Source organism: Corticium candelabrum, chromosome 10 (genome assembly GCF_963422355.1).
Source record: "Corticium candelabrum chromosome 10, ooCorCand1.1, whole genome shotgun sequence".
NCBI lineage: Eukaryota > Metazoa > Porifera > Homoscleromorpha > Homosclerophorida > Plakinidae > Corticium > Corticium candelabrum.
Genome location: NC_085094.1, coordinates 7,542,770 through 7,567,769, shown reverse-complemented (window position 1 = coordinate 7,567,769; position 25,000 = coordinate 7,542,770). Strand labels below are relative to the sequence as shown.

General features: G+C 43.6%; 4 protein-coding genes across 4 annotated transcripts in view; all 4 read right to left on the bottom strand.

The window, feature by feature from the left end:
- The window catches only part of LOC134185398 (ciliary microtubule-associated protein 2-like), a 7,540-nt gene extending 3,483 nt beyond the window's left edge, over positions 1 to 4,057 (bottom strand). The window contains exons 1-9 of the mRNA XM_062653178.1: positions 4,043 to 4,057; positions 3,511 to 3,656; positions 3,364 to 3,451; positions 3,216 to 3,300; positions 1,582 to 1,667; positions 1,365 to 1,487; positions 1,167 to 1,310; positions 281 to 424; positions 159 to 216 (exon numbers count right to left, since the gene is read on the bottom strand). Of these exons, the coding sequence (XP_062509162.1) occupies positions 159 to 216; positions 281 to 424; positions 1,167 to 1,310; positions 1,365 to 1,487; positions 1,582 to 1,667; positions 3,216 to 3,300; positions 3,364 to 3,451; positions 3,511 to 3,656; positions 4,043 to 4,057 (889 nt within the window). The remainder of the gene's footprint in view (positions 1 to 158; positions 217 to 280; positions 425 to 1,166; positions 1,311 to 1,364; positions 1,488 to 1,581; positions 1,668 to 3,215; positions 3,301 to 3,363; positions 3,452 to 3,510; positions 3,657 to 4,042) is intronic.
- Positions 4,058 to 4,154: 97 nt separating this feature from the next.
- Positions 4,155 to 5,312, bottom strand: LOC134185520 (3-ketodihydrosphingosine reductase-like). The gene has a single exon (XM_062653323.1). The coding sequence runs from the start codon at positions 5,280 to 5,282 to the stop codon at positions 4,317 to 4,319; it is 966 nt and encodes a 321-aa protein (XP_062509307.1). The 5' UTR covers positions 5,283 to 5,312; the 3' UTR covers positions 4,155 to 4,316.
- A 3,016-nt stretch (positions 5,313 to 8,328) lies between these two features.
- Positions 8,329 to 8,924, bottom strand: LOC134185396 (uncharacterized). The gene has a single exon (XM_062653177.1). It carries the CDS (start codon positions 8,922 to 8,924, stop codon positions 8,361 to 8,363), a length of 564 nt encoding a protein of 187 aa, XP_062509161.1. The 3' UTR covers positions 8,329 to 8,360.
- Positions 8,815 to 12,500, bottom strand: LOC134185395 (uncharacterized protein K02A2.6-like). Its single transcript, XM_062653176.1, has one exon. It carries the CDS (start codon positions 12,498 to 12,500, stop codon positions 9,162 to 9,164), a length of 3,339 nt encoding a protein of 1,112 aa, XP_062509160.1. The 3' UTR covers positions 8,815 to 9,161.
- Positions 12,501 to 25,000: the final 12,500 nt, after the last annotated feature.

The window sequence follows — 25,000 nt, the reverse complement described above, 5'->3', positions numbered from 1 at the left end:
GTAGAAGTTGTGTTTCAATAAATGAAATTGACAGACAGATAGACAGGCAAACAAACAGACAGACAGACAGACAGACAGACAGACAGACAAACAGATAGACAAACAGATAGACACACAGACACACAGACAGACAGACACAGCAACCATGCAATATGTACCTTCCATTTCATCTGCCAATGAGTAAACGTACTGTCCCGGTCCAATGTTATGTGAAGTCTGCAACACCAAACATCCATTAATTTCAACGAGCAGCAATCTTCAACACGTTACAATGTCGTACTCGGATTGACAAGTGACCCGTCATTACAGGTTTGTTTCTGTCGCCAGAAAATAGTTCATAAGGACCACGCAGGCTGGTCACCTTCTGTATAAGGTTTTCTGCAAAACTTCTTATGTTGTATTGTCCAGGGGTAAGAGAACAACCCTGAAAGGGTTTTAAGATATCAATTGATAACAATAATAAATTAATTGACAACAATAATATATAAATAAATTAATAAAAAATAATAAAATAATAAATTGATAACAATGACAATTGTAATGTGTGTGAATGTGTTCGCGTGCACACACACACACAAAACATTGACACACACACACACACACAACACATTGACACACACACAGACACACAGACACACAGACACACACACACACACACACACACATTGACACACACACACACACACACACACACACACTGACACGCACATACATTGACACACACACACACACACACACACACACACACACACACACACACACAGTACATTGACACACACACACACACACACACACACACACACACACACACACACACACACACACACACACACAGTACATTGACAAACACACACACACACACACACACACACACACACACACACACACACACACACACACACACACATTCACACACACACAACATATTGACACAGGCACACACACACACACACACACACAGACACACAGACACACAGACACACAGACACACACACACACACACACACACACACACACACACACACATTGACACACACACACACACACACACACACACACACACACACACACACACACATGGACACACACATTGACACACACACACACACACACACACACACACACACACACACACACACACACACACACACACAACACGTTCGCACCACAGTAGGAATAGACCGATCATTCACATCTCCTGAACTCAACATCCCTCTCACTCCAGCCGACCGTCTCGCCTTCTTCTCCACAACGCTCGACGGTATCCCACCCTCACCATATGATCCCGGCCCCGGCAACTGATCATGAAACTACAACAACAACAAACCTAAACAAAACCCTCAAACAACAGCAATATTTCCTGCCTTGTTGGTGGGTGCAATACGTGGCCCTGTGGTCTCACACACACCATGTTTGCTTGATGGTTTAGAACACGTTTCGTCGGAAAAGTGTCTAATGTTGTATCTTCCCGGTCCGAGTTCGCATTCCTAAACAAAGAGAGAAGGATGTGGGATGGTGGAGGAGTGTTTAGAGATGGTGGGTGGTGGATGTGGTTGTTTGTTTGTTTGTTTGTAGGTGTACCAGTCGCTTGTTCTTCTCCCATTGTTCTTTGTATCGTAGGTGAGGGATCTGTGCGTATCGCATCATTTCGTATTGTCTACGCCAACCTGTGGTTGATCAAATAGTTATTAGAGATGTTGATGGTAAACAGGCTGACAAACACACAGACAGACAGAAAAACAGACAGACAGACAGACAGACAGAAATACACACAGAAAGACAGACAGACAGACAAACAACACACAGACAAACAACACACAGACAAACAGACAAACAGACAGACAGAAAAACAGACAGACAGGCAGATAGACAGACAGACAGACAGACAGACAGACAGACAGACACAATAAATATAAAATGCAACCAAACAAATGGACAAACACACAGACACACAGACAGCACAATCTCAAACACAAATAAATAAAATAAATAATAAAAACAGACAAACGGACAAACACAAAGACAGACAGACAGACAAACAAATAAACAATCTGACTAAAAACCAAACAAGCACAAATAAATAATAAAACAAACAACAACTGGACAAAACACACAGACAGACAGACAGACAGACAAACAAACAGCACAAATAAATAAAAATAAATAAGTAAGCAACCAATGGACAAACACACAGACAGACAACACACACAATCTCACAAACAGACAAACACAAATAAACAAAACAAATAAAATAAATAATAAAAACAAATAATGGACAAACACACCGACAGACAAACAGACAAACAATAAACAATCTGACAAACAACACAAATAAATCTACTATATAAAGCTCAAATTGTCTGTCTGTCTGTGTGTGTGTTCGCGTTTGGCAGCCACATCTTTTGTCCGGTCGCAACCAAAATCGGCACGCACACTCGGCATGCACAGGGGAAGGTTAACGTAAAAGAATTAAGAAATTATGCACCTGGTCCCCTCTCGATGGGTCAACCCCCGCGTAAAATTTCTCGATGACGCAAACGCTACACACTCCAGTTCATTCGAACATACGCCCACACCAGTCCCGTGTAGACTGTATGCATCGTCGTCCTTTGCAAAGCTTCGAGCAATCGAATATCTATTGCCGACGAAACTGAGTCTTCTAGCGCTTCGTTTCTCTCCAAATTCTGATTGCATTTGCACCAAATCCAACCTACACATTTTTTGCAGCAAGCGCTACACGAGGAGTGTGTCGATTTCCATCAAAACAAACGCAGAGAGCAAGACTCGAATTCATTCAGCACATCCGGGACCTCGCAACAAATATTGCACGTGACGTGTCCACAAACCTATCTTTACACTACAGTATCTTGCCCGTACGAAGGACGGGCCATGTATACTAGTAAAAAATTAATAAGTAAGCAACCAATGGACAAACACACAGACAGACAAACACACAGACAGACAAACACACAATCTCACAAACAGACAAACACAAATAAACAAAATAAATAAAATAAATAATAAAAACAAATAATGGACAAACACACCGACAGACAAACAGACAAACAATAAACAATCCGACAAACAACACAAATAAATAAAAAATAAATAAGTAAGCAACCAATGGACAAACACACCGACAGACAAACACACAATCTCACAAACAAACAAACAGAATGACAAACATCAAGATTTAAGATGCAAATTTGCATTACCCGGTCCGTCAGCCCTCCCCACAACTGCCCGCTCATCAAACGATCCATTGGCCACTTCATATATTCCAGGCCCGAGCCGCGTGTTCTACACCGACACACACACAACACAAGTGCAATACTCACGTGACATCCGGGCACTCAAACTCACATATTCACTCATTGCTTTCTTATCGTACGGCGTTTGAGTGAAAGTCCCGGGCATTTTGCTCTGCGGGTGAACACCCGACACGTCAAATCTGTAAAAAATGTTACAAACACGTCAATGAGACGACATTTAGTGTGCCAATTGCAATACCGAGCTGTTTGCGTTCCAAACGGAGCTCCCTTGAATTTCTTCTTTGCCATATGTATTTTGATAAGTGGAAATGTGTTACAGACGTCTACAATTACAAGATCGCATTGCCCTGTAAACAGTTCTCGACCGGCGGTCACTACGGTAACCTGCGCACGCGCAGTGAGTAAAGTCAAGCAATCACGTGATCACATTAAGCAATTTAATTATAGGTAATGCGTGTACTTACAGCGTGGTATTAAAGTGGTTTAGTAGCGTTTGTAATACATTTTGGTTTCTAACTGAAAAGCAGGATCTAGAGGTTTTATCATAGCGTCCTAATTTACCGTATTTGAACGTTTTTAGCGTTTTGCATTTAATGCGACATTAATTTACTAATAAAAACATTTTTACTTAGTCATAATTCAAATTTTCGCAAGAAAGAAATGTATAAATCAAGCCCATCCTAGAGATTCTAACGCGCGTTAGCCAGACACTCCTCAACGTCCCTTGTAGAGGATTTACGCGGGAAGCAGTCTGGCTACACGAGGCATACTTTCAAAAACAGCATTGTGTAAATAATTATATATTGCAATACATTAAACAAATATGTACTGAAACATGTAGTGTGTTTGTGTGTCTTGTTTGCCCACAGTGGGAACATCATTTACATAATGTGATATAAATTGACAAATATATATATCATATGCGAAACAAAAATTCGGAAATTGTTTACAGAACATGACAGGAGGGTCCACGATAGTAAAAATAATAACTGGCAAACAATAACTCAAAAGCTTCCAAGTATCTTCACGTCGTTTCGTAATCGTTCAGTCCGTTTTAGTTTTGTGACGTCTGATCACTCGATTGAACTGTGAAATATAAAACAAGCAAACAGCTCGCAGCACTGACATTGACAAGATCTGAACGAGAGCACTCTCTAGTCGATGAACTGGAGACATCCCAGCGGTCAACTGTGCAAGCATCCATCCCTCCAAGCCGTTCCAAATGTGATAATCACCACGACGTAAACCATCAATGATCGTCTCAGCCACGTTCTCAGCAGTAAAAACACCGGACGTATTCGATATCAATTTCGTAACCTCTAACTGCTGCTCGACTTCCTTCCTAAATCCTGGAGTGTCGGTATCAGGTGGACACGAGACAGACACGTAAACATTGTACGGCAGCAGCTCCATTTGTAGAACTTGTGCGAGTCCGTGAAGGGCAAATTTCGACGAGCTGTAAGCAGAGAAACCGTATATACCAGCCTGTCCGGCTTGAGATGACACGAACACAATCCGTCCCTTCTGACGTTCTTTCATCGATGCGACAACGCATTTGGTTGGATACACGGATCCAAGATAATTGATTTGCATCAGTCGTTCAAACTCCTCTGGCTCTGTGTCTTCAAACACAGCCGATGTTGATAACCCTGCAGAGTTCACTAAAACATCAACTGGGCCTTGTCGTTCAACGGCCATGTTGATTGCCTTTTCAACATCCGGGAAGTTCTTACATACATCGACCGCTACAATTTCAACTTGTTGCCTTGCGACGGCCTCGACTTCTGATTTGGCCGCTTCCAGTCGTTCGACATTTCTTGCTACGAGTGTCACTTTAGCTCCCATAGAAGCTGCTCGAATGGCGACGAATTTTCCGATTCCACTTGAGCCTCCTGTGATGAGGATGTGGGCTCCCGCTAGATCAAACGTGGGTGGACGCCACGAATAGAATATTGCAATCAAAACGAGAAGCAAGAGCGTAACCAACACTCCTACAACAAGAAGGAACATGATAGCACAGCAATACAATGTGTCACGTGATGAGGCTTTTCACGTGTCTGAGGCCTTGGAGTTCCAACAGTTTGCGCAACCAAAGATTAACAAAACAAAACAAGACAAAATTTGTAGCTACCTATGACACTAAAATACATAGAAAGCATTCTTAGTCCACTAACTGTTATTCAGAGAGTTTTGTGCTTTTTAAAAAAAAATTAAGTTTTAGTGTCCACATTTTCATGAAATCAAAGTCATAGATGCGATCATATAATTAGTCAGTAGGATCATACTGTATCTCTGAATGATTGTGCATGAAGAAAAACAGTACTAGAGTTAGCCTCGGCCACCCAGACCTCTACAGCGCAGATTGAAAATCGTTCTTGGCGCTGCACGAGTCTGGGAGGCCGAGGTTATGCTAGAGAAAACTAAAGTGCGTTCACGAATTAGAGCGACTGGTGGAATGTAGGGTACACCCTAAGGCGTGGCGTAGTGCTTGTGTAAACGGATGTTATGTTGTCACAGAAGGCAATTAGCATCTCTGTTTCAGAGCGTTTGGTGTCAATGACAAACTAGGTAACTATATTGTTACGTGAAAGTGTACGTATGAACGTGTTGCCTGTGGCTGCCTCGCTGGCTTGAAACGCGGTTTGCTTCATGATGCAATGATATACTAAAAATTGAACTTTTGCTATAACCCATGACAACAGACCTGGATGTTTCTATGCGCTCACTGGTTGTATGTGTCAGTTGCCTCTTCTAGGAACAGCTTTAAGTACCAGATACATACACTCATTCACTTCTGGCTCAGAGAAGCGTCTGGAAACCACGAGAACTTGACTAATTTGATCATACCAGAACCAAACTGACCAGCCATTTAGTGCATTCTTGAGCGTTGATGACATCCATTCGAGGACTTTGACCTACAGTTATGCTGCACAGCACAACACAGGGATTGGTGGGTTTACGATGGAAAACATCAAGCGTCTGTGTAGAGAAGGTCTAGCAAACGTTACTGTGGAAAAGTGGGCAAACTGCGTGAGGCACGTACGTGAGAAGGTGGAGAAGCATTACAGGACAATACACGGTGTGTTAGACGACGTTGTAGAGCAGATGATCATTGAATTCGAAGTTGGTCCTGAATCAGAAGATTCGTCGTCGTCTGAAACTGAAAGTTCCAAGGATGAAGAGTAGAAACGGACCCTAGACGCACTCTTTCCTAGCTAGCTGACACCCCAACTGGGAAGTTTACTGTGTTGGGTTACTGTTAACAGCCTGCTAGCTATAACAATTATGTACTTAGCTTTATGCAATTAACCCTAATCCCGCCTTAGTCCCGCCTTTCTCGGCCCCCTAACTCATTAAAATACAGGAAATTGGCTCTATTAACTTCATCTACGTCTCTGTAGCCCAACAGTGAGTGTAATTAGATCCGGCAAGTGAAGAGCTTTCGATTGATACCAATATCCGCCCGGAGGGCAACATCTTTGTCGCGCAAATGGCCACATTCCACCAGTCTCTCTAATGCGCGAACGCACTTTACCGTATAGTATGTTATGGGCGTTCATCACGGTGTGATCAGTGATGAAGAAAGTCTTGCTACTGTCAGCGACATGTCTTCTACTTTTGTGTTTGCACAACGTTTGCGCAGGTCCTAAGTTACGTAATTACGCTGCTCAAGCAAAGAACTTCTGAAGTACTAGATTATCGTAGCTCTCAAGATTATCGTGGTACTAGGAGATCTAGAACGTCTCGTACATGAATTCGCGACAGATCACGTTGGGTTGCTCTAGCTATAATATCCGGCTTCCGAAAGGGCGGTGAAACATCACGTGCAACATATGGTTGGGAGGATAGAGCTCAGGCAGATTATAGATGGCAATTCAAAGATGTTACTGGACAGGAACTTGTTCACGTTGGTTTTAAAAGGGGATTATTCCCAAGAAACAATAATTAGCACATGATGAACGTGGAGAGAGTTTCTGTTGAATTGGTTGAGCTTCTTGTTCTTGTTGCATCTCAGATCGCCCATTTCTTCAACAACAATACAGTACCTGTATCCAGGAGATCATTACCTGAGAAGTCTGCTATACTTTGTGTTCTTATTGTGTTGAGTAATTTGTGCTAAAACAAGCTAATTGGCGTAGTGATTATGGCAAGTGCAGGTGCATTGTGTATATAGGCAAGTACAATTCTAATCACTTTGGCTCAAGTACAGGTGCACTCTTTGCTCTACCTGCAAGTGTGCTAGGAACTTAATCCCTCTATTAGCACAAGTGTACAATTGACATACTAAAGACGCCACATCAACTGAACAAAATTCGCTTTTCTATAGAATCCTAGATCATTACTGCTAATGGCTATCTCATCAGCTTGTTAATTGAGATTGTCACCTAGAGTGTACATCTTGAAGAAGACAGTAGGTGTCATCAATCAAATTGCTTTGTATCATGTCTAGGTGCTGTCACTTGAAGGCTACATAGAATATACTTGACATTGCAACTGTCATTTCAATTTTGTATTTTGATTTTCTTATATGTAGTAACTCAATTTTTAATTTTGTAAATTTTAATTTTAGCTAAAAATTGGTCCAAAATTGAGTGCATGATGTACTTTTCAATTTTACCAAACTAAAAAATTGAAGAGTGGAATGGTCGGAAAGTGCACTGACCGTTTTTTATCCAGTGGTACTTGATTATATGCCTGTCAAGCTTTGAGAAGTACTTCCCCCAATAAATTGCCAATAAGTGTTCCCACACTCACATGCCAGACGCCCCTGCACCTCTCCATGGCTCTTTCACACTCCAAATTGGGATGCCATCACAGTAAATGCAATGCTCTGTGCTCTATTCATTTCCGGGTTACGTAGAACAAAAAAATGATCGAGAAAGCGCTCTGTCGTTCAACTGCAAGCTATCTCAAGATGGTAAATGGTAAACGTGTAGATAAAGAATCTGTCATTAGCTTTCTGTCGTGTATTCACTCAATGTACTATTCAACACACGTTAACGGCCGCTACTCTAACACTCTCTCAAACACCGGTTCAGTCATTCTTTATCTACCGCAAAACCCCAGTTCCCGTATGCTAGCAAGCATCTACAAACACTGTGACACAACATTTTCTCCCCCTTCTAATCGAGTTGCATATTCCACCTCAAAATCTTCGAAGCGTTTGGGCCTTGTCCTCACTCGTTTTGGCCTTGTTGTTTCTGTCTCATTTTCATGATCATGGGCAGTGCCTGCATCACTTGCTGCCTCTCCTTCGACTTCGACATTTCCCCCATCGTGTTGATTTCCTGTCATGTCTTCTGAGATCTCCTCTTCCCCATCAGTCCAGCTGAGTACTGCAGCTGTATTTGCAACACCAGCTGGCTTCGCCACAGCAATTAATTGGTCAGCATGCCACAGACGTCCATCTTGTAGCAGGTAAGTGTCCTTCCCTACCCTTGACCAGACTTCTACTGGATCGGACAATTGCGACTTCAACTTATGGCCTCTTAGCGGACGCTTTACTCTTACCCAACTTCCGGGAGAAAAGGACGAAGCTCTAGCTTTCCTTTTATGATCTACATATGCCTTCATCGCTGCCTGTTTCCTTGCCACGACCTCGTCCGCATTCTTCAGCTGAAGTGATCCCTTCTTATCTTGCCTAGGAATCATCTGGGATAAGGGCTGCCGAAGCTTTCGGCCCAACATAACTTCTGCTGGTGATTTCCTCGTAAGTGAATGCGCCGTAGACCGGTAATTAAACAATGTGCTTTGCACTGAACTCTCCACTGAACGTCCTTCCAACAACCCTGTCTTCAGGCCTTGTTTAAGCACTTGATTGAATCTTTCGACTCCTCCATTTGCTTTTGGATGATACAGTGGTGTGAGAATATGGCGAATACCCCGTTCTCATAACCACTGCTGAAACTCATACGACCGGAACTGAGGTCCATTGTCCGTTGTTATCGACTCAGGAAACCCCCACCTAACAATAAGGTCTTCCAAAAACTGCACAACCTCTTGCGTCCGCACTTGTGAGCACAGTCTTACTTCTGGCCACTTTGATCCCAGATCATGAACTACAATAGCGTATCGCTGGTGAGCCATTGCTATTTGAATTTCTCCAAAGATATCTACCTGAAGTCGTTGCCACGGTACCGCTGTCCAAGGAGTAGGTTGTAATGGAGCATGTACAGGTTGGCGAGACTTCCCGCTGACAAGGCAGGGCTCACAATCTCTCACCATTTGCTCAATTTGGCGGTCAATCCCAGGCCACCAGGCAAACTCTCGGCATCTCTGTTTCATACGAACAACCCCCAAGTGACCCTCATGAGCTAGCTGTAGCACCCGTTTCTGCAGCAACCTTGGTACGACTATTCGATTCCCTCTCATCAGACAACTCGACTTTCCACCCACAGGTGCCAACTCGTGTCGAACATTCCAAAAAGGACGGAACTCTCCTTTGACATCGTGCCATCCTTCCCGGATGCACCTTAAAATCGTTTGGATTTCTGCATCTGCACCTGACTCCCTTTCCATTTCATCCAAGGGTACCCCCGGGCTCCATGTGCTCAACAATAATATACATTCTTCCACATCATCAGAGTCCCATGCTGAATTCTCAGCTGGAGCTGGTGACCTCGACAGTAGATCAGCAACTTGATTGGAATGACCAGGTCGATATTCCACGCGGAATGTATACTTGTACAGCCGTTCTGTCCACCGGTGTAATCGCAATGGCCTTTGACCTGTTCCTGACGCAGATAGCAGTGATACCAAGGCTTGGTGATCGGTACGAAGTACAAACGGTCGTCCAAACAAAAATACATGCCACTTCTCACACGCCCACACACAGGCCAATGCCTCCCGTTCTCCCACAGCATATTTCTGCTCTGCTGGTGACAACGCACGGGACGCATATGCCACAGGACGTTCCTGTCCATCTTGTATTTGAGACAATACTGCCCCAATAGCTACTCCAGAAGCGTCACACGACACAAAGGTGTCCGCTGTGGATGAAAAGTGGGCAAGAACTGGTGCTGATGTGACAAGCTGTTTCAATTTGTCAAATGCCGTTTGACATTCAGTGGACCATTCCCAATGGGCATCCTTCCGTAATAAGCACCGCAAAGGAGAAGAGATATCAGCATAGCCTTGCACGAACCGGAGGTAGTAATTTGTCATACCGAGGAATGAATTTAGTTCTGTCACTGATGTCGGTTCTTTCAGTCTTTCAACTGCTTCTATGTTAGATGTTAGAGGACGAATACCACTCGCCGAAATACTGTGTCCCACAAATGATATTTCCTTAACTGCAAAAGTGCACTTGTCCACATTTAGTGTCAAATTGTGATGTTGTAGTCGTTGAAACACATCATTCAGTCTCTTATTGTGACTTGGTCGATCTGGCCCATGAACGACAATATCGTCCATGTAGACAGCAACTCCTGGTATTCCGGCTACGACCGTAACCATGACTTTCTGGAAGGCACTTGGGGCCGATGCCAAACCGAATGGCATTCTCTTGAACTGGTAAGTCCCCTTATGTGTTACAAATGCTGTAATAAAGCGACTTTCCTCTGCCAAAGGTATTTGCAAGTACCCCTGGTTTAAGTCCAGCTTCGAAAATACTGTAGATCCATAAAACTCTGCCGCTATGTCTTCCATTGTTGGAAGTGGATGCTTGCCAGGTATGATTGCCTGATTGGCTCTTCGAAGGTCTACGCAGAGTCTAATTGCCCCTGATTTCTTCCATACAACTACTAAATTTGAGATCCATGGGGATGAATCCACTTTTTCAATGATATCCAAACTCTCCCAACGATCCAACTCCTCTGCCACCCTCTCTCGTAGAGCCAGTGGCAATCTCCTAAGTGGCTGCATAATCGGTGGTACGGTGGTGTTCACTAACGGGCAATGAACAAAGTGATTGGCTTTCCCCAATCCACTGAACACCCTAGGCCATCTCCGACTCCAACCTCCCTTAGTAACTCCATCGTTGAGCAAGTCAACCGCTTGTACACTATGACTGCCTAGTTCTTCTGGATCCCAACAAATTTGAAATCCCAGGGCATCAAACAAGTCGAGACCTAGTATGTCTGTCCCCTTGTCTGTAATATAGAATGGAAACTCTGCTAATTGACATCTCCGGTATCGGACTGGTAGCTTTGCCTTTCCCAACACCTTTATTGGCGATCCTGCATAACCAACTAGCTTTCGATTTGCTGGTTCCAGCTTACTCCAAGAAAACCATCGATCATATGACCTTTTTGACAGCACTGAAACCTTCGCCCCCAAGTCAATAACAAGTGACAAACTGACACCAGCTAACTCGCAAACGCATTGGCGATACTCGAGTGTACTGGACTGACCACCAACAACATTGATTCGAACGGTCTCCAACTCTACCCCTTGCTCATTGCCACAATCAACTTCCTGGATCTGTGACTGTTTCTTTGACCTACAGCAACGTGCGTAGTGTCCTATTCTCCCACATTTTCTACAGGTCTGTGTTGATGCTGGGCATGTTGAACCCTTGTGAACCGAGAACCCACAGTTACCACATTTGCCGTCTCCTCTGCTACTCCAGCCGCTTTTACCTGGCCGTGTCTGTACTTGACGAATCCCACGTGACTCCTGTGCCAATTGACCCAAAGCTGTATTAGTTAAACCTCCTGGCACTGCATCCATTACGCTACCTGACACTGTCGCAATAGCTGCTGAATCCCTAGCCGCCTCTTCCATCCGTGATGCCAGTACAATTGCTTTGTCTAGAGTAAGATCTTCATCTTCTTCCAACAAGCGGTCTCTCACTTTACCACAAATCGTCTTTTCTATAAGTTGATCCCTAATCATTTCGTCATGCAACGGTCCAAACTTGCAAGTGGCTGCTAGCTGTCTCAGAGCAAACACATATTGCTTCACGGACTCTCCTTGATGTTGCTTTCTTTGTCGGAATTTGAATCTCTCGACCATAGAATTGAGTCTCGGTCCGAACAACGTCGCACACACATCACGTAACTGAACGTATGATTCCGTCTCTGTCTCCGTCGAAAGTATCCGCTGCCCTTCCAGTCCTAAGCAATGAGTCAAAAGGGCGCGTAGTCGAGGCTTGTTGTCTGCTTCGTCTTTGATTGCCGCGGCTGCCACGTAGGTGTCAAAAGCGGACAACCAATGCTTCCATGGCACCGCCGGTTCCCCCGCGTGTGGAAGGAAAGGAGGAGGCGGGTGAATGCCTGAAGTCGCCATCCTCGTCGCCAATATTGTCGTGTATTCACTCAATGTACTATTCAACACACGTTAACGGCCGCTACTCTAACACTCTCTCAAACACCGGTTCAGTCATCCTTTATCTACCGCAAAACCCCAGTTCCCGTATGCTAGCAAGCATCTACAAACACTGTGACACAACACTTTCTTGAAGTGTCAAGTATGATGAGCGAAATTGCCGTGGTGCGGAAGAACACGATTCACATTTTTCTTTATACTTGGAATAAAGACTAGTACTGTATGTCATAGAATGTGGTGCAGCCTAAGATGTTCGCTTGCTATGACACAACTTGAAATCAGGTTTGCCTGGGTGTGTCTATGCATGCTCGGTCATGAGCTGGCGCCTCTAATAATGAAAAAGCACTAGAAGTGCAAACCCTCGGCCAGTAGGCACCTTGAAGGTAATTAGTCGCGCTATGAAAAAATCCTATGACAGAAACGCATGATGTGGGTAACAAAATTAGATGTGGGAACGTTACAAATGCAGCTAGATTAGGCGTTGTTTCTAAATGCATGTTACAAATGTAGTTGTTTCCAAATGATGGAACAAGCCAAATGTTACAAGTCGAAGAGCTTCGACGCTAGGCCGGCTGGCAATCTTCGCCTTACGTGATGAAGTAACGGGAGTAGGTTACAAATGTAGACCAAACAAGCAGCTCACCACCGATTTTACAGCTCACAAGAATGTAAAAGTCTTGTTCTTTGTGCAGTTTCTCTAGGCGTCTTGTTGTTTGTGCGGCTTCTCTAGCTAGACGTCGTCTACTGTGCACTGTACCGTATTTACACCTAGACACTCGCCAGCGGTCTATAACCTATACAGCTATCCGTCTAACTGCAATTTTGGTTGTTGTAATGAGGTGACCCCAGAACCAAAACAAAACATCAATGTGGGAAAACTTGCACGTGCACATGTAGATTAATTAGGCGTATGTTCGCTCTGACTCTGGATACCGTAAAACAAAAATGAATAGAGACGCGCTAGCGTACTTACAGGTCAGCCGAGCCGCTTCGTCTGACAAACAGACGCTGTCGTGGACAATGCACGTTCCCCTTCGCAAATTTCCGTCGAGCGCCAAATTTCTGTTGAAGGCGGCACTATAGTTCATTCAAAAAGATGCAGTGTGGGAAATTTACCAGATCTTGGTATCCCGAGCAATTACAAACATGGAAATGATACCTCCGGAATGCACGTGAGGAGGTGGAGACACTGGTGTATTCTAACAGTCAGAATGATGCTCAATACGTTGGAACGAGCAGCATCTGGAGTATTACATATGCAGACTCCACCCCAGTCGGACATGGCCCATCCTATTCTAGCTAAAGAGTAGATGTAATCACCTTAATTGCATTCCTTAGAATACACTAGACAGCCAATTAGTTCTCAATGACGTCTCCAGAGTCACAAGCGAACTCAATTCAGAGCTTTAGAAGACATCCGCACCTACTTTTGTCAGTAGTATTTCTGCAGCTGTTCTAGAATGCCATCACAAGCTTGTAATGAGTGTTTACATTGTGTCTAGCAGACGTCATTGAAGTAGTTACGCTAATTCAATTTCGTATTTTCCCCACTAGACAGCCCAAACTGACGAAGTCCACACCCACAATTCCCACACTGCACCTACTGTTCGAATGGACTGTAGTGATGTTTGCAACAACACCACAGCCGCTCAGCCACGCACACCGAAAATTCAAGCTGGCAGACTGCAGAACCACTATGCAGAAACACTGTGGAACAAGAAAAATGTTACAAGTCAGGTACAGCTACACACCCTCGCTCCTGGTTGTTGTTGGGGAAACATACACGTGCAAATGTAAACTGTAGGCGTTGTTTCTATGTGCAAAACCCTTAAAGCAAAGGACTAAACACCATGTACAGGACGGACGCCCGATGGCCGAATTCTCGGTAGCAGCTACCAAAGAAAGAGAAGTGGAGCCTCATGATGACATCACGTTCGTCTATTGGTCAGTAATGACACCACTTCTCGTCTATTGGTCGGAATAGCTTCATTTGCATCTCAGCTAACCAACTATATATACGGTCGTCGGGTCGTCGAACGACTGCCATATACCCTCTACCCGGAAATCCGGGCCTCGGGTAATTATTTGCAGTCAGACATTTACAGGTCATCACTAATGTTTGTAATTTGTTGACAGAACACTACTATAGATCTAATTAGTGGCCATGACAGGTGCCAAATAAGCGGAAGGAGTGTATGAGTATTGGCTCTGGTGGCGTTAATTAATTAACAATAGTTAATCAGCAGTTGCACATAATTTATATTTTACGAGAACCTATTGTAATTGGAGGGTCCTGTGTTTCACTTTGTGAGGTCCAGAGTAAGATTTATTGACTTGTGCATGCAGGAGTCTTGTCCTGTATATATCACTGAATAACTTAGGACACTCAAGTCTAGTATTAACCAGAGAGTTGGTGTGATAAGCACATCAGATTTGCTCTTACAGGTGCAGGCAGCAGTGTTGAATCATGTAAATATCTAGAGGTTAGAGCTGTTGCAGTTCAGCAAGACAAGAAGAATGAGGAATCGTTGTATGAGAGTATAGATGGTGATCCACGGCACTTTGATCTCAATGTAAGAAAAGAGAGAACTTTTTTTCTGATATATGACGCAGGCAAAGGGTCTGGCTATGCGAGACTAGGCATGATTGAGTTGAAGTCGTACGTCTCAAATGTTCAGTTTACTTTGTCCAACTTGTTGATTGGATATTGATGCGTTGTTTAACATTTAATTTATTTGAAATATATAGGAACTAATGATTTCATAAATATCAGTCTGCTGTACGTACCAAACATGCCACTCTTATCCATATATTTGACACCGCCACGCGAACGGGACGCGGTATTGTTGAATGCTATTGAATAATTCTGATTTTGTTTGGTATCTTAGTCTCTCGTCGAGTCTTGCCTACACAACCGTTTTCTTATAACAAACTTGCTTAGTATTTCCGTCATGCTTCCGTGGAAAGAAACCTTGCAGCTGGTTTGTTTTTCTAGCTAGTTTTCTAGATGTTTGATTTGGGTTCTACTTTACATGTCCAGTGGTATGGGTACGAGATTCGTGTAGCTTGGTAGTGTTACTAATTACTAAAATAGAGTCTTCAAACTGGTAGCTATAGCTTACTTACAGTAGCCTCGACCTCTCAGACCCGTGTAGCGCCTATTCAAAATCGTCTTCCACGGGTCTGGGATGGTACCGCCTCTTCTCAATATATTGCGGTTGGTCCCAGGACCAGCATTAGTGTTCAGTTTCATAATGAATACCTTTTCAATTACAGCTGTAATCAACGAAGACATCTCATGCATATCTGCTGTCTACCAAAGACTACACTGTACGCAAACGACAACTTGTAGTGCGCTCTTCACGCAAACTCACGTCCCTACACGTCGCGGTTTGTATTCTGCGCCTGTCAACGGCAGTAACTGCGCCTGTCAACGGGCAGTAACGACACCTAGTAAAGCCGTTAGTTCGAACCGATGCTTACTAGTCAGCCAGCTGCATGCTCAACGACTTCATGACCACGTCTACTAGACGAAGTCTTGCAGAGAATTCACGGTGAAGTTTTGTCGCGATTTCGCGGCAAGTCACATCGAATCTGGACGATGGAGTCCTAGCGGATGCACGCATCGCGAATTTTCATCGTGAATTCGCGGCTCCACGCGCGACTAGCAGCTGCTCGCAGCGAATTCACGGCGATCAGACACATACCGATCGCGTCCGCGGCACCACTAGTAAAAGAAAGTGTTTACTAGCGTCCCGTTTGCGTTCCCTACTAACACACAAATGATAAAACCATCGCCACTGTAAACACAAAGGTACCCGTGCAGCAGGATGCGACAGGATGTTCTAGCGGGACATGTCTTCGTCGTTCTTGTATTACGGCCGTAATTGGAAAGGTATGCATTTATGAAACTAAACACTAATGCTGTTCCTAGGACCAACCGCAATATATTGAGAAGAGGCGGTACCATCCCAGACCCGTGGAGAACGATTTTGAATCGGCGCTACATGGGTCTGGGAGGCCGAGGCTATACTTACAGCCTTACTACATTGTTGTGTCGGAGTTATGAATCTGTTGCTTCTGGGCGTGCCGGTACTGTAGTGTTTACGTAGTCTCGCGTAGCCAAACCCCTCCCTTCTTGATATCTACCGACGGGAAAGGGTTTGGTGAAATTGCACACAAGTATAGTAGCCTCGGTCCAGACGCTTTCCCTGTATGTACTGCACGTGACAGGTATATGGGGTCAAAAGTAGGAGGAGCGAGCGGGAAAGCGTCTGGGCCCACTGCTAATACAAACGAGTTCAGGGGCGGGAAAGCTATTAGATCCAAATTATACCATTAGTCTAACTGCAGAGGCGGATCCAGACGGGGCACTGGGGGCACGTGCCCCCCTCCAGAAACATGTCTTCTGATATATACACAGGATTATATCTATTCTTCTGGTGGCACCAGTTACTACTACCATGGTAGAACGAAGAAATTCCGCTCTGGCGTATATCAAAACAGAATTACGAAGCACAATGAGCAACAATCGCCTCAACGACTTGGTTTTGCTATTTATTAGCTACTAGGGATATTCCGTTAGACTACGATGCAGTAGTTGATTTGTTTGTTTCCAAGCATCCAAGGAGAATGCTGCTCATTAATCCTCTTGACTAGACACCGTATGAAAATGCGTACTACAGTTGTGAAATTACCTACCCTCGTTTTCGTTAACTGTTGTCACTGAAAGTAGGTTGTCGGTATCTCATGCAGTGTTGGCATTGTTAGACCGTTCAATACAGTTCGCAGTATTTGGCCTATGTTGTTATGTCATTGTTGGCATTGTAAGCGTCTGAATAGCGTTTGCAGCCTGCACGTTTAGGGCGCTAAACTTTCTTATCAGAAAGGCTTTGCTGCAGTTTTACTTGTCTACTGTAGTCCTAAACGAAGTCAAGATATCTATAAATGTTTCTCGGAACAGAATTTAATAGCACATCTGTCATCTTAATTTAATAAACGACTAGAGCAATTTCACATCACTTTTAGCGAATGTGACGTCACTATTCCTGATTGGTTTTTGGCCCCCCTTCGATCGGGTTCTAGATCCACCTCTGGTCTAACTGCATTAGGTCGCACAATGCAATCATAATACGATGTAGGTAACTCATCAGTTAGTTGCATTCGAATAGCATCGAAACACTCAGTAAAAACAGGCAAACCACTGAACGACGCAGTGAACTTCATCTGCAACAACAGCGGAATTGACTCTGTTGGAGGGCGTTTCTCCAAATGCAATGGACTGCCAAACACAATGCTGACATCACCATGTTGAATCTGTTCGTCTTCAAACAAGCTAGCGCTTATCATTACCCGAGGCCCGGATTTCCGGGTGGAGGGTATAGTAGTCGTTCGACGTACGTTCGATCCGACGACCCATCGACCGTATATATAGTTGGTTAGCGGAGATGCAAATGAAGCTATTCCGACCAATAGACGAGAAGTGGTGTCATTACTGACCAATAGACGAACGTGATGTCATCATGAGGCTCCACCTCGCTTTGTTTGGTAGCTGCTAACGAGAATTCGGCCATCGGGCATCCGTCCTGTACATGGTGTTTAGTCCTTTGCTTTAAGGGCTCAGCACATACACTTGTACGTGTATGTTTCCCCAACAACAACCAGGGCGAGGTGTGTAGCTGTACCTGACTTGTAACATTTTGCTTGTTCCACAGTGTTTCTGCATAGTGGTTCTGCAGTCTGCCAGCTTGAATTTTGGGTGTGCGTGGCTGAGCGGCCGTGGTGTTGTTGCAACGATCACTAGTGTCGTCTTCAACAGAAATTTGGCGTTTGACGGGAATTTGCGAAGGAGAACGTGCATTGTCCATGACAGCGTCTGTTTGTCGGACATAGCGGCTCGGCCGACCTGTAAGTACGCTAGTGCGTCTCTATTCATTTCTGTTTTACGGTATCCAAAGTTGGAGCGAACAGACGCCTAGCTAATCTACATGTGCACTTGCATGTTTTCCAGCATTGATGTTTTGTTTTGGCTCTGGGGTCACCTCATTACAACAGTAGGCGACGTCTAGCTAGAGAAGCGGCACAAACAACAAGACGCCTAGGGAAGCTGCACAAAAGAACGAGACTGTAACATTCTTGTGAGCCGGAAAATCGGTGGTGAGCTGCTTGTTTGGTCTCCATTTGTAACCTAGGTTTCCCACCAACAAACAGAACAATGATCACGACCGTTACTTCATCACGTAAGGCGAAGATTGCCAGCCGACCTACCGTCGAGGCTCTCCGACTTGTAACATTTGGCTTGTTCCATCATTTGGAAACAACTACATTTGTAACATGCATTTAGAAACAACGCCTAGCTAATCTAGCTGCAAGTGTAACGTTCCCACATCTAATTTTGTTTTGGCTCTGGTACCTATGCCACGCCTAAAACCGGCCATAGTTACGCCTCAAAAGCTGCACAAACAATCACCTGCACAAAGAACCGACGAGCGAAGGTTGTAAAAAATAGAAGCGAGGTCCTACGGGACGTTGGCTGACGGACTGCGTAGCTACCCGTTGTACACGGTAGCAGTCAGTCACGTGACTTACCTCAAGGTCGACCTGTGTCATTTCAATAATGTTTCTTATTTATTACCCACATCATACCATTTTGTCATAGCGCGACTAATTTATCTTCAAGGTGCATACCGGCCGAGGGTTTGCACTTCAAGTGCTTCTTCATTACTGCTGATATACCGTGTTCTGTCAAGCTTGCTACCTGGTCTCTCATGAGAGAAAGCAATGGCTCGGATGGAAAGAGCAGTCTGCATTACCAAAGACCCGCAGAGTGTTGCACACACTTAGCATCATGTGCAATATCATAGACTTGCCATTGCCAGTTGGCAAACATGCGAGAACGTCGTCTCCTCGGGCCAGATGACATTTCATGTATGCAGAGGTGCTGCAACGACTTCACAGCTTCGATCACGAATTGAAGACAGCAAACAGCTACTGCTTCCGCTATTGAATCATCTGAGATGGATCTACGAGGATCAGTCTATCTACTACAGGCGTAGCTTCGATTTCTAATTCACTCGGGAAGACCTCCATGCAAGCTGCAGCTGTTGTAACACTAGCCTACCTGTGTGTCTAGCAACGTTAATTAGTATGTCTAGAATTGTAACCGTAAACTAAGTGGTATTGTTCTTGTTGTAGACCAATCAAAACCGCCGCTCGGAGCGAGCGGGAAGTTTCTATTGGTGCGGAGCGTTTCATGTCTAACAGATTTTCCGCCCCTGAACTCGTCTGCAGTACAAGTGCGCCCAGACGCTCTCCCGCTCGCCTCTCCTACTTTTGACCCCATATACCTGTCACGTGCAGTACGTACGGGAAAGCGTCTGGAACCGAGGCTACACAAGTAGTGGTGCCAGCCGCCACCGACTTTCGGGTGGCAGACAATTACATTAACGTAAACGTTTAATCAACCTCACGCAAGTTGATTGTTAGTTACACAATGGATCCGGACTGTTGTGCTTTGTGCTTGGAGTCTCTTTTCGGCAAACTCAAAACAAAGAAAAAGACACGGCGCTCGCAATGCTCAAGCAATGTAGACATCTTGGCAAGTGTAAACTAGTCGGACATTCTTTTGTGGACCAGCTGATTACAGAGGCAGATCCAGAACCCGATCGAAGGGAGACACAAAACCCAATCAGGAATAGTATGACGTCACATTTGCTAACAGTGATGTGAAATTGCTTTAGTCGTTTATTGAATTAAGATGACAGATGTGCTATTAAATTCTGTTCCGAGAAACATTTATAGATATCTTGACTTCGTTTAGGACTACAGAAGACAAGTAAAACTGCAGCAAAGCCTTTCTGGTAAGGAAGTTTAGCGCCCTAAACGTGCAGGCTGCAAACGCTATTCAGACGCTTACAATGCCAACAATGACTTAGCAACATAGGCCAAGTACTGCGAACTGTATTGAACGGTATAACAATGCCAACACTGTGACAACCTACTTTCAGTGACAACAGATAACGAAAACGAGGGTAGGTAATTTCACAACTGTAGTACGCATTTTCATACGGTGTCTAGTCAAGAGGATTAATGAGCAGCATTCTCCTTGGATGCCTGGAAACAAACAAATCAACTACTGCATCGTAGTCTAACGGAATATCCCTAGTAGCTAATAAATAGCAAAACCAAGTCGTTGAGGCGATTGTTACTCACTGTGCTGCGTAATTCTGTTTTGATATACGCCAGAGCGGAATTGCTTCGTTCTACCATGGTAGTAGTAACTGGTGCCACCAGAAGAATGGATATAATCCTGTGTATATATCAGAAGACATGTTTCTGAAGGGGGCACGTGCCCCCAGTGCCCCCGTCTGGATCCGCCCCTGGATTAGATAGAAGCAGCTGGATCGAGCCTGTTTGTGATACATTGCCGAACGTAGCTTGCTTCGTTTCCTAGGCTAGATCAGCAAATTCAAGGATTGCGGGAAGAGATCGAGGCGATGGCACGGCAGGTCGAAGTAGATAATTAATTATGCAGAGGTTAGCGCGCAGTTTGCGTGAATTCGTAGCTAACTAAACGCCCTACACCAAGAACAATACCATACTATCGTAAAGTCTGTCCATTGATTGTTGTAAGCCTTCCAACAAGTGATTTCTCGTCAACAACAGAGAGAAGATTGTTTCCAGTAATTATCACCTGTCAGCTTAACCTTCATCTAATTACTAGTTGGAAAGACGTAGGCGTATGCCTAGCACCACTGCTTGTGTGCAATTTCACCAAACCCTTCCCCGCCGGTAGATATCAAAAAGGGGAGGGGTTTGTCTACGCGAAACTAGTGTTTACGTGATGCATACCGTACCGTACGCGTTCATCTCTACAAGTACTATACACTAAAACACGGACGGACGACAATTTGATCATACTAAACGCTGGTTGCAAGCGCGAGATTGCTGCAGTGCTTACCTTTTTCTAGTCACGTGCACCACGGTACACAGTGTAGTGTCACTGTACCTACTAAAACCAAATGTACAGCAATACCACGATAGACTCCTGGTAATAGTTCTAACTTCATTAATTATAACAGACGCTGATTTTTAAAATTTTTTGTAACCGCAATTATTAATATATGTTGTTAATGTCAATTATTGTATTTAAGTGCGATAGCAAACTTTAGCGCGCTTTACAATTTTGTGCTTAGTATCGTATGTTGTGGGAGTTTGTCAAGGAATGATGAAGGAAGTCTTGCTGCTGTCCACGACTTGTCTTCTGCTTTTGTGTTTGCACGGTGTTTGCGCAGGTAAGCTGCTCTAACTATATCCTACTGTGTGAGATGAGAGAAAACCTTTCCTACTCACCTACGTTTCTGTGAGCTGCTGCAGAGCTCGTCACAGTTTTGTCGATTAGCACTTTGATACACCCGCTTAATTAACGTACTCCGAAGTGCTCATGTCGCAGCGGGATCACTTTTGTGTTCCGATGATGTTCATGGAATAGTTGTCTCTCTGCAGGGAGCTACAAACGCACCGAGGTTTACTTATGTTAATGTAAAGAGTCGGTGATGATGCCAACGAATTTTTGGCCAGATAAGGTGCGAAGTTTGGAAGTTGGGAGAACGGAGTGTGTTGAAAGTGATGTGACAAATGATTTATTGATTATCCGGGTGATCTTTTGTGGTGATTACAATAATAGTACAGTTACTGTTTCTATGATTTCAGCTATGAGCCATAAACAATGAAAACTTGTCTGCAATGCATAACGATATTTGACCAACGCTAAATCAATAGTGTTTCCTACTCACTGTATTATACTAGAGGAACTTAACATGAAGGGAGTGGTTGTTGGCTGGGACAGTGAGAATTTTTTGTGTTATATAGACACTAGTCCTCGCGTAGCCAGACTTGCTTCCTGTTGGCTGTCTGTCTGGTGAGGGGATTATATGGTATGTGTTTTGATGTCGTTCTGCTCGCCATCTAATGATGGGAACTAATTGCTTACTAAAATTGCTTGCTTAATAGGCTGTTGATGACAGATATGTATGAATGGAGGGATCTAACTACTACACTAGAGCTTCATACCATCACCACTAGTAAAATATAGTAGAATCTAGAAGGATTTTTTAGTAAAATATAGAAACATAAATCTTCTATGCTGGTATCTAAAACCTTCGATTAACATGGTCAACAGGCATGCATGCACGTTAAATATTACCAAATCTAGCCAACAGTGACTGGGAAAAATGCCAATTAGCAGTAAGTAAAGACTAAGAAGTGTGACAATCTTAGAGTCTCAGCCATGGGGGCTTACTTGAGTTCTGGGATAATAATTGAGCGAGTGTGGTAAAAGGTCTAGACAAATTGTTTCCTCAGTAGCAGCTTTGGAAGGAGAAAGGTTGAAAGTGTACAGAAATGTTTGATGTCTGACAGTTATTTTGAACACTGAGTCATTGTATAGCCTACATAGTTGTATGCAGCCCGCGTAGCACAGCTTTTGTTAGTTGAGTGTTGAGTGCATGTTATGCTATCTGTGAACGTTAGAGCTATCACTAAACTGGCAGCAATGCCTGTAATATATCATTAGTTCAATCATAATTTTAACTGCAAAGTTTGATGAATGAGTAATGTTCTACTAACTGTCTTGTGTTGTGTTTCCAGTGGATTGCATTTGGGGTAGTTGGAGTTCATGTAGTGTTGAATGTGGAAATGGCACCAGAACTCGGCAGATTAGTCAAGTAGCTACAATGAGTGGTCAGACGTGTACAGGACCATCGACTGAGATCTGCATAGTCACATCTTGTATGATTACTGTTATGGTGGAAGTTACACTTGTTGCTTTATGTGCAATGTTTATGTGATGTAGGTATGGCAACCAATCTATCTAAATCTCTTGGAGTAACAGTGACCATGAGTTCAGTCTACAGTTTTGTGTTTGTTGCTGCAAAGGCTATAGATGGCAATCCAAAAGATGTTAATGGACAGGCACTTGTTGGTACTGATTGTGCTGCTACAACAATTTCCTTAAATCCTTGGCTTCGAGTTGACTTGCAAAAGGAATATCTTGTGTCACGTGTTAGAATTATTCCTATGGGCGATAGAGGTGAAAATGTGTATGTTTATGTTGGTAACAGCTTAACAAATGATGGGAATGACAACCACAATTGTGGAAAGGCTCCATATGATGGCTTTTCCTCTAATGCAATATGGCGAGATGTTCGCTGCAGCCCACCAGTTTGGGGAAGATACATTAATTTACAGAGAATAGTGACAAATCACATTGTTCATGTATGTGAGGTGGCTTTCAACTATGGTTAGATGATGTTGTGGTGTAGGTAGGTGTTGAATGAAGAGTAAAATGTTTTGTTGTTGTAGAGTTGGAGATTGCTATTCTAGACAATAATATGAATGTTGAAGGAACAAGTGTGGCAGTTGATGAGAATCAAGATTACTCTAATTCTATTGATTGTGGTGTCAGTCCTGATGTGACCAACTTTAATGCTCTCTTGCAATGGAAACACAACACAACCAATGATTTACCATCTTCAAGTGTACAGACTACTGGTGTATATCAGGTGTATGAGACTGGTGTGCAGCGGCTCTACATCAAGTCAGCTAGTGCCTCTGACAGTGGAGTGTATACATGCCAATATACCACAACTAATGGCTCTATAGTGTCAAAGTCATTTACACTGAATGTTATTGTGGGTAAGACATGCATACATGTGATATAATAGTTAGCGGGATGCTTTGAGTTTGTTTTGTGGTTTCAACTGTGCAATAGTATTGTAATGATGAATTGTTTGTCTGTCCTTATTATTATGTCTGTTTGTTTGTTTGTCTGTCTGTCTGTCTATTTGTTTGTCCATCCTATTGTGTTTGCAATTCTCTCTAACACCTTTATTCTTATCTGGACCAAACTTGTAGAAACTCATTTGAGCTCCTGCCATGTTTATGCATTTAGCTAGTCGAAATACAGATAAGAGCATTATGTAAATGAGAGCCATCTATCGACTGCTGGGTATAGGCATTGCTAATGTGGTTTGATCTGCAAGGGAAATACTGTGTGGTGTTCTTTATGAACAAGTGGAAGTTACTACCTATATAATGGTTTGTTGGGCATTGGAATGTTTTCTCTTTGCTATGAACCTTAGACCTACTGTTTATGAACAACACAGATTTTGGTATTTACAGTTGTACTCATGGGCACTAGATAAATGTTTACACAGCAAGTGTTTCATGGCAATACTATAACAAGGTCTAAAAGTGCTTGCACTAAATCTTTGCAATATGGCACTGGTAAATGTGTAAATGACAGACCGGAAGTCAATTCAGCCTGTTTAGAGCGAGTTTCTCACAAAGTCATCTACCACTTATTGTGGTGTCCTTTTTTTACGCTCATAGCTTAATTAAGTACTTCTCTGGTGTGCACTTAGCCGCCAGGAGAATTTCACACGTGCATAATCAGCATTAGT

What these genes read in the sequence shown, in the direction of transcription:
- LOC134185520 (XM_062653323.1), bottom strand. Translation starts at nt 5,282, where the DNA reads ATGTTCCTTCTTGTTGTAGGAGTGTTGGTTACGCTCTTGCTTCTCGTT.
- LOC134185396 (XM_062653177.1), bottom strand. Translation starts at nt 8,924, where the DNA reads ATGATTCCTAGGCAAGATAAGAAGGGATCACTTCAGCTGAAGAATGCG.
- LOC134185395 (XM_062653176.1), bottom strand. Translation starts at nt 12,500, where the DNA reads ATGGCGACTTCAGGCATTCACCCGCCTCCTCCTTTCCTTCCACACGCG.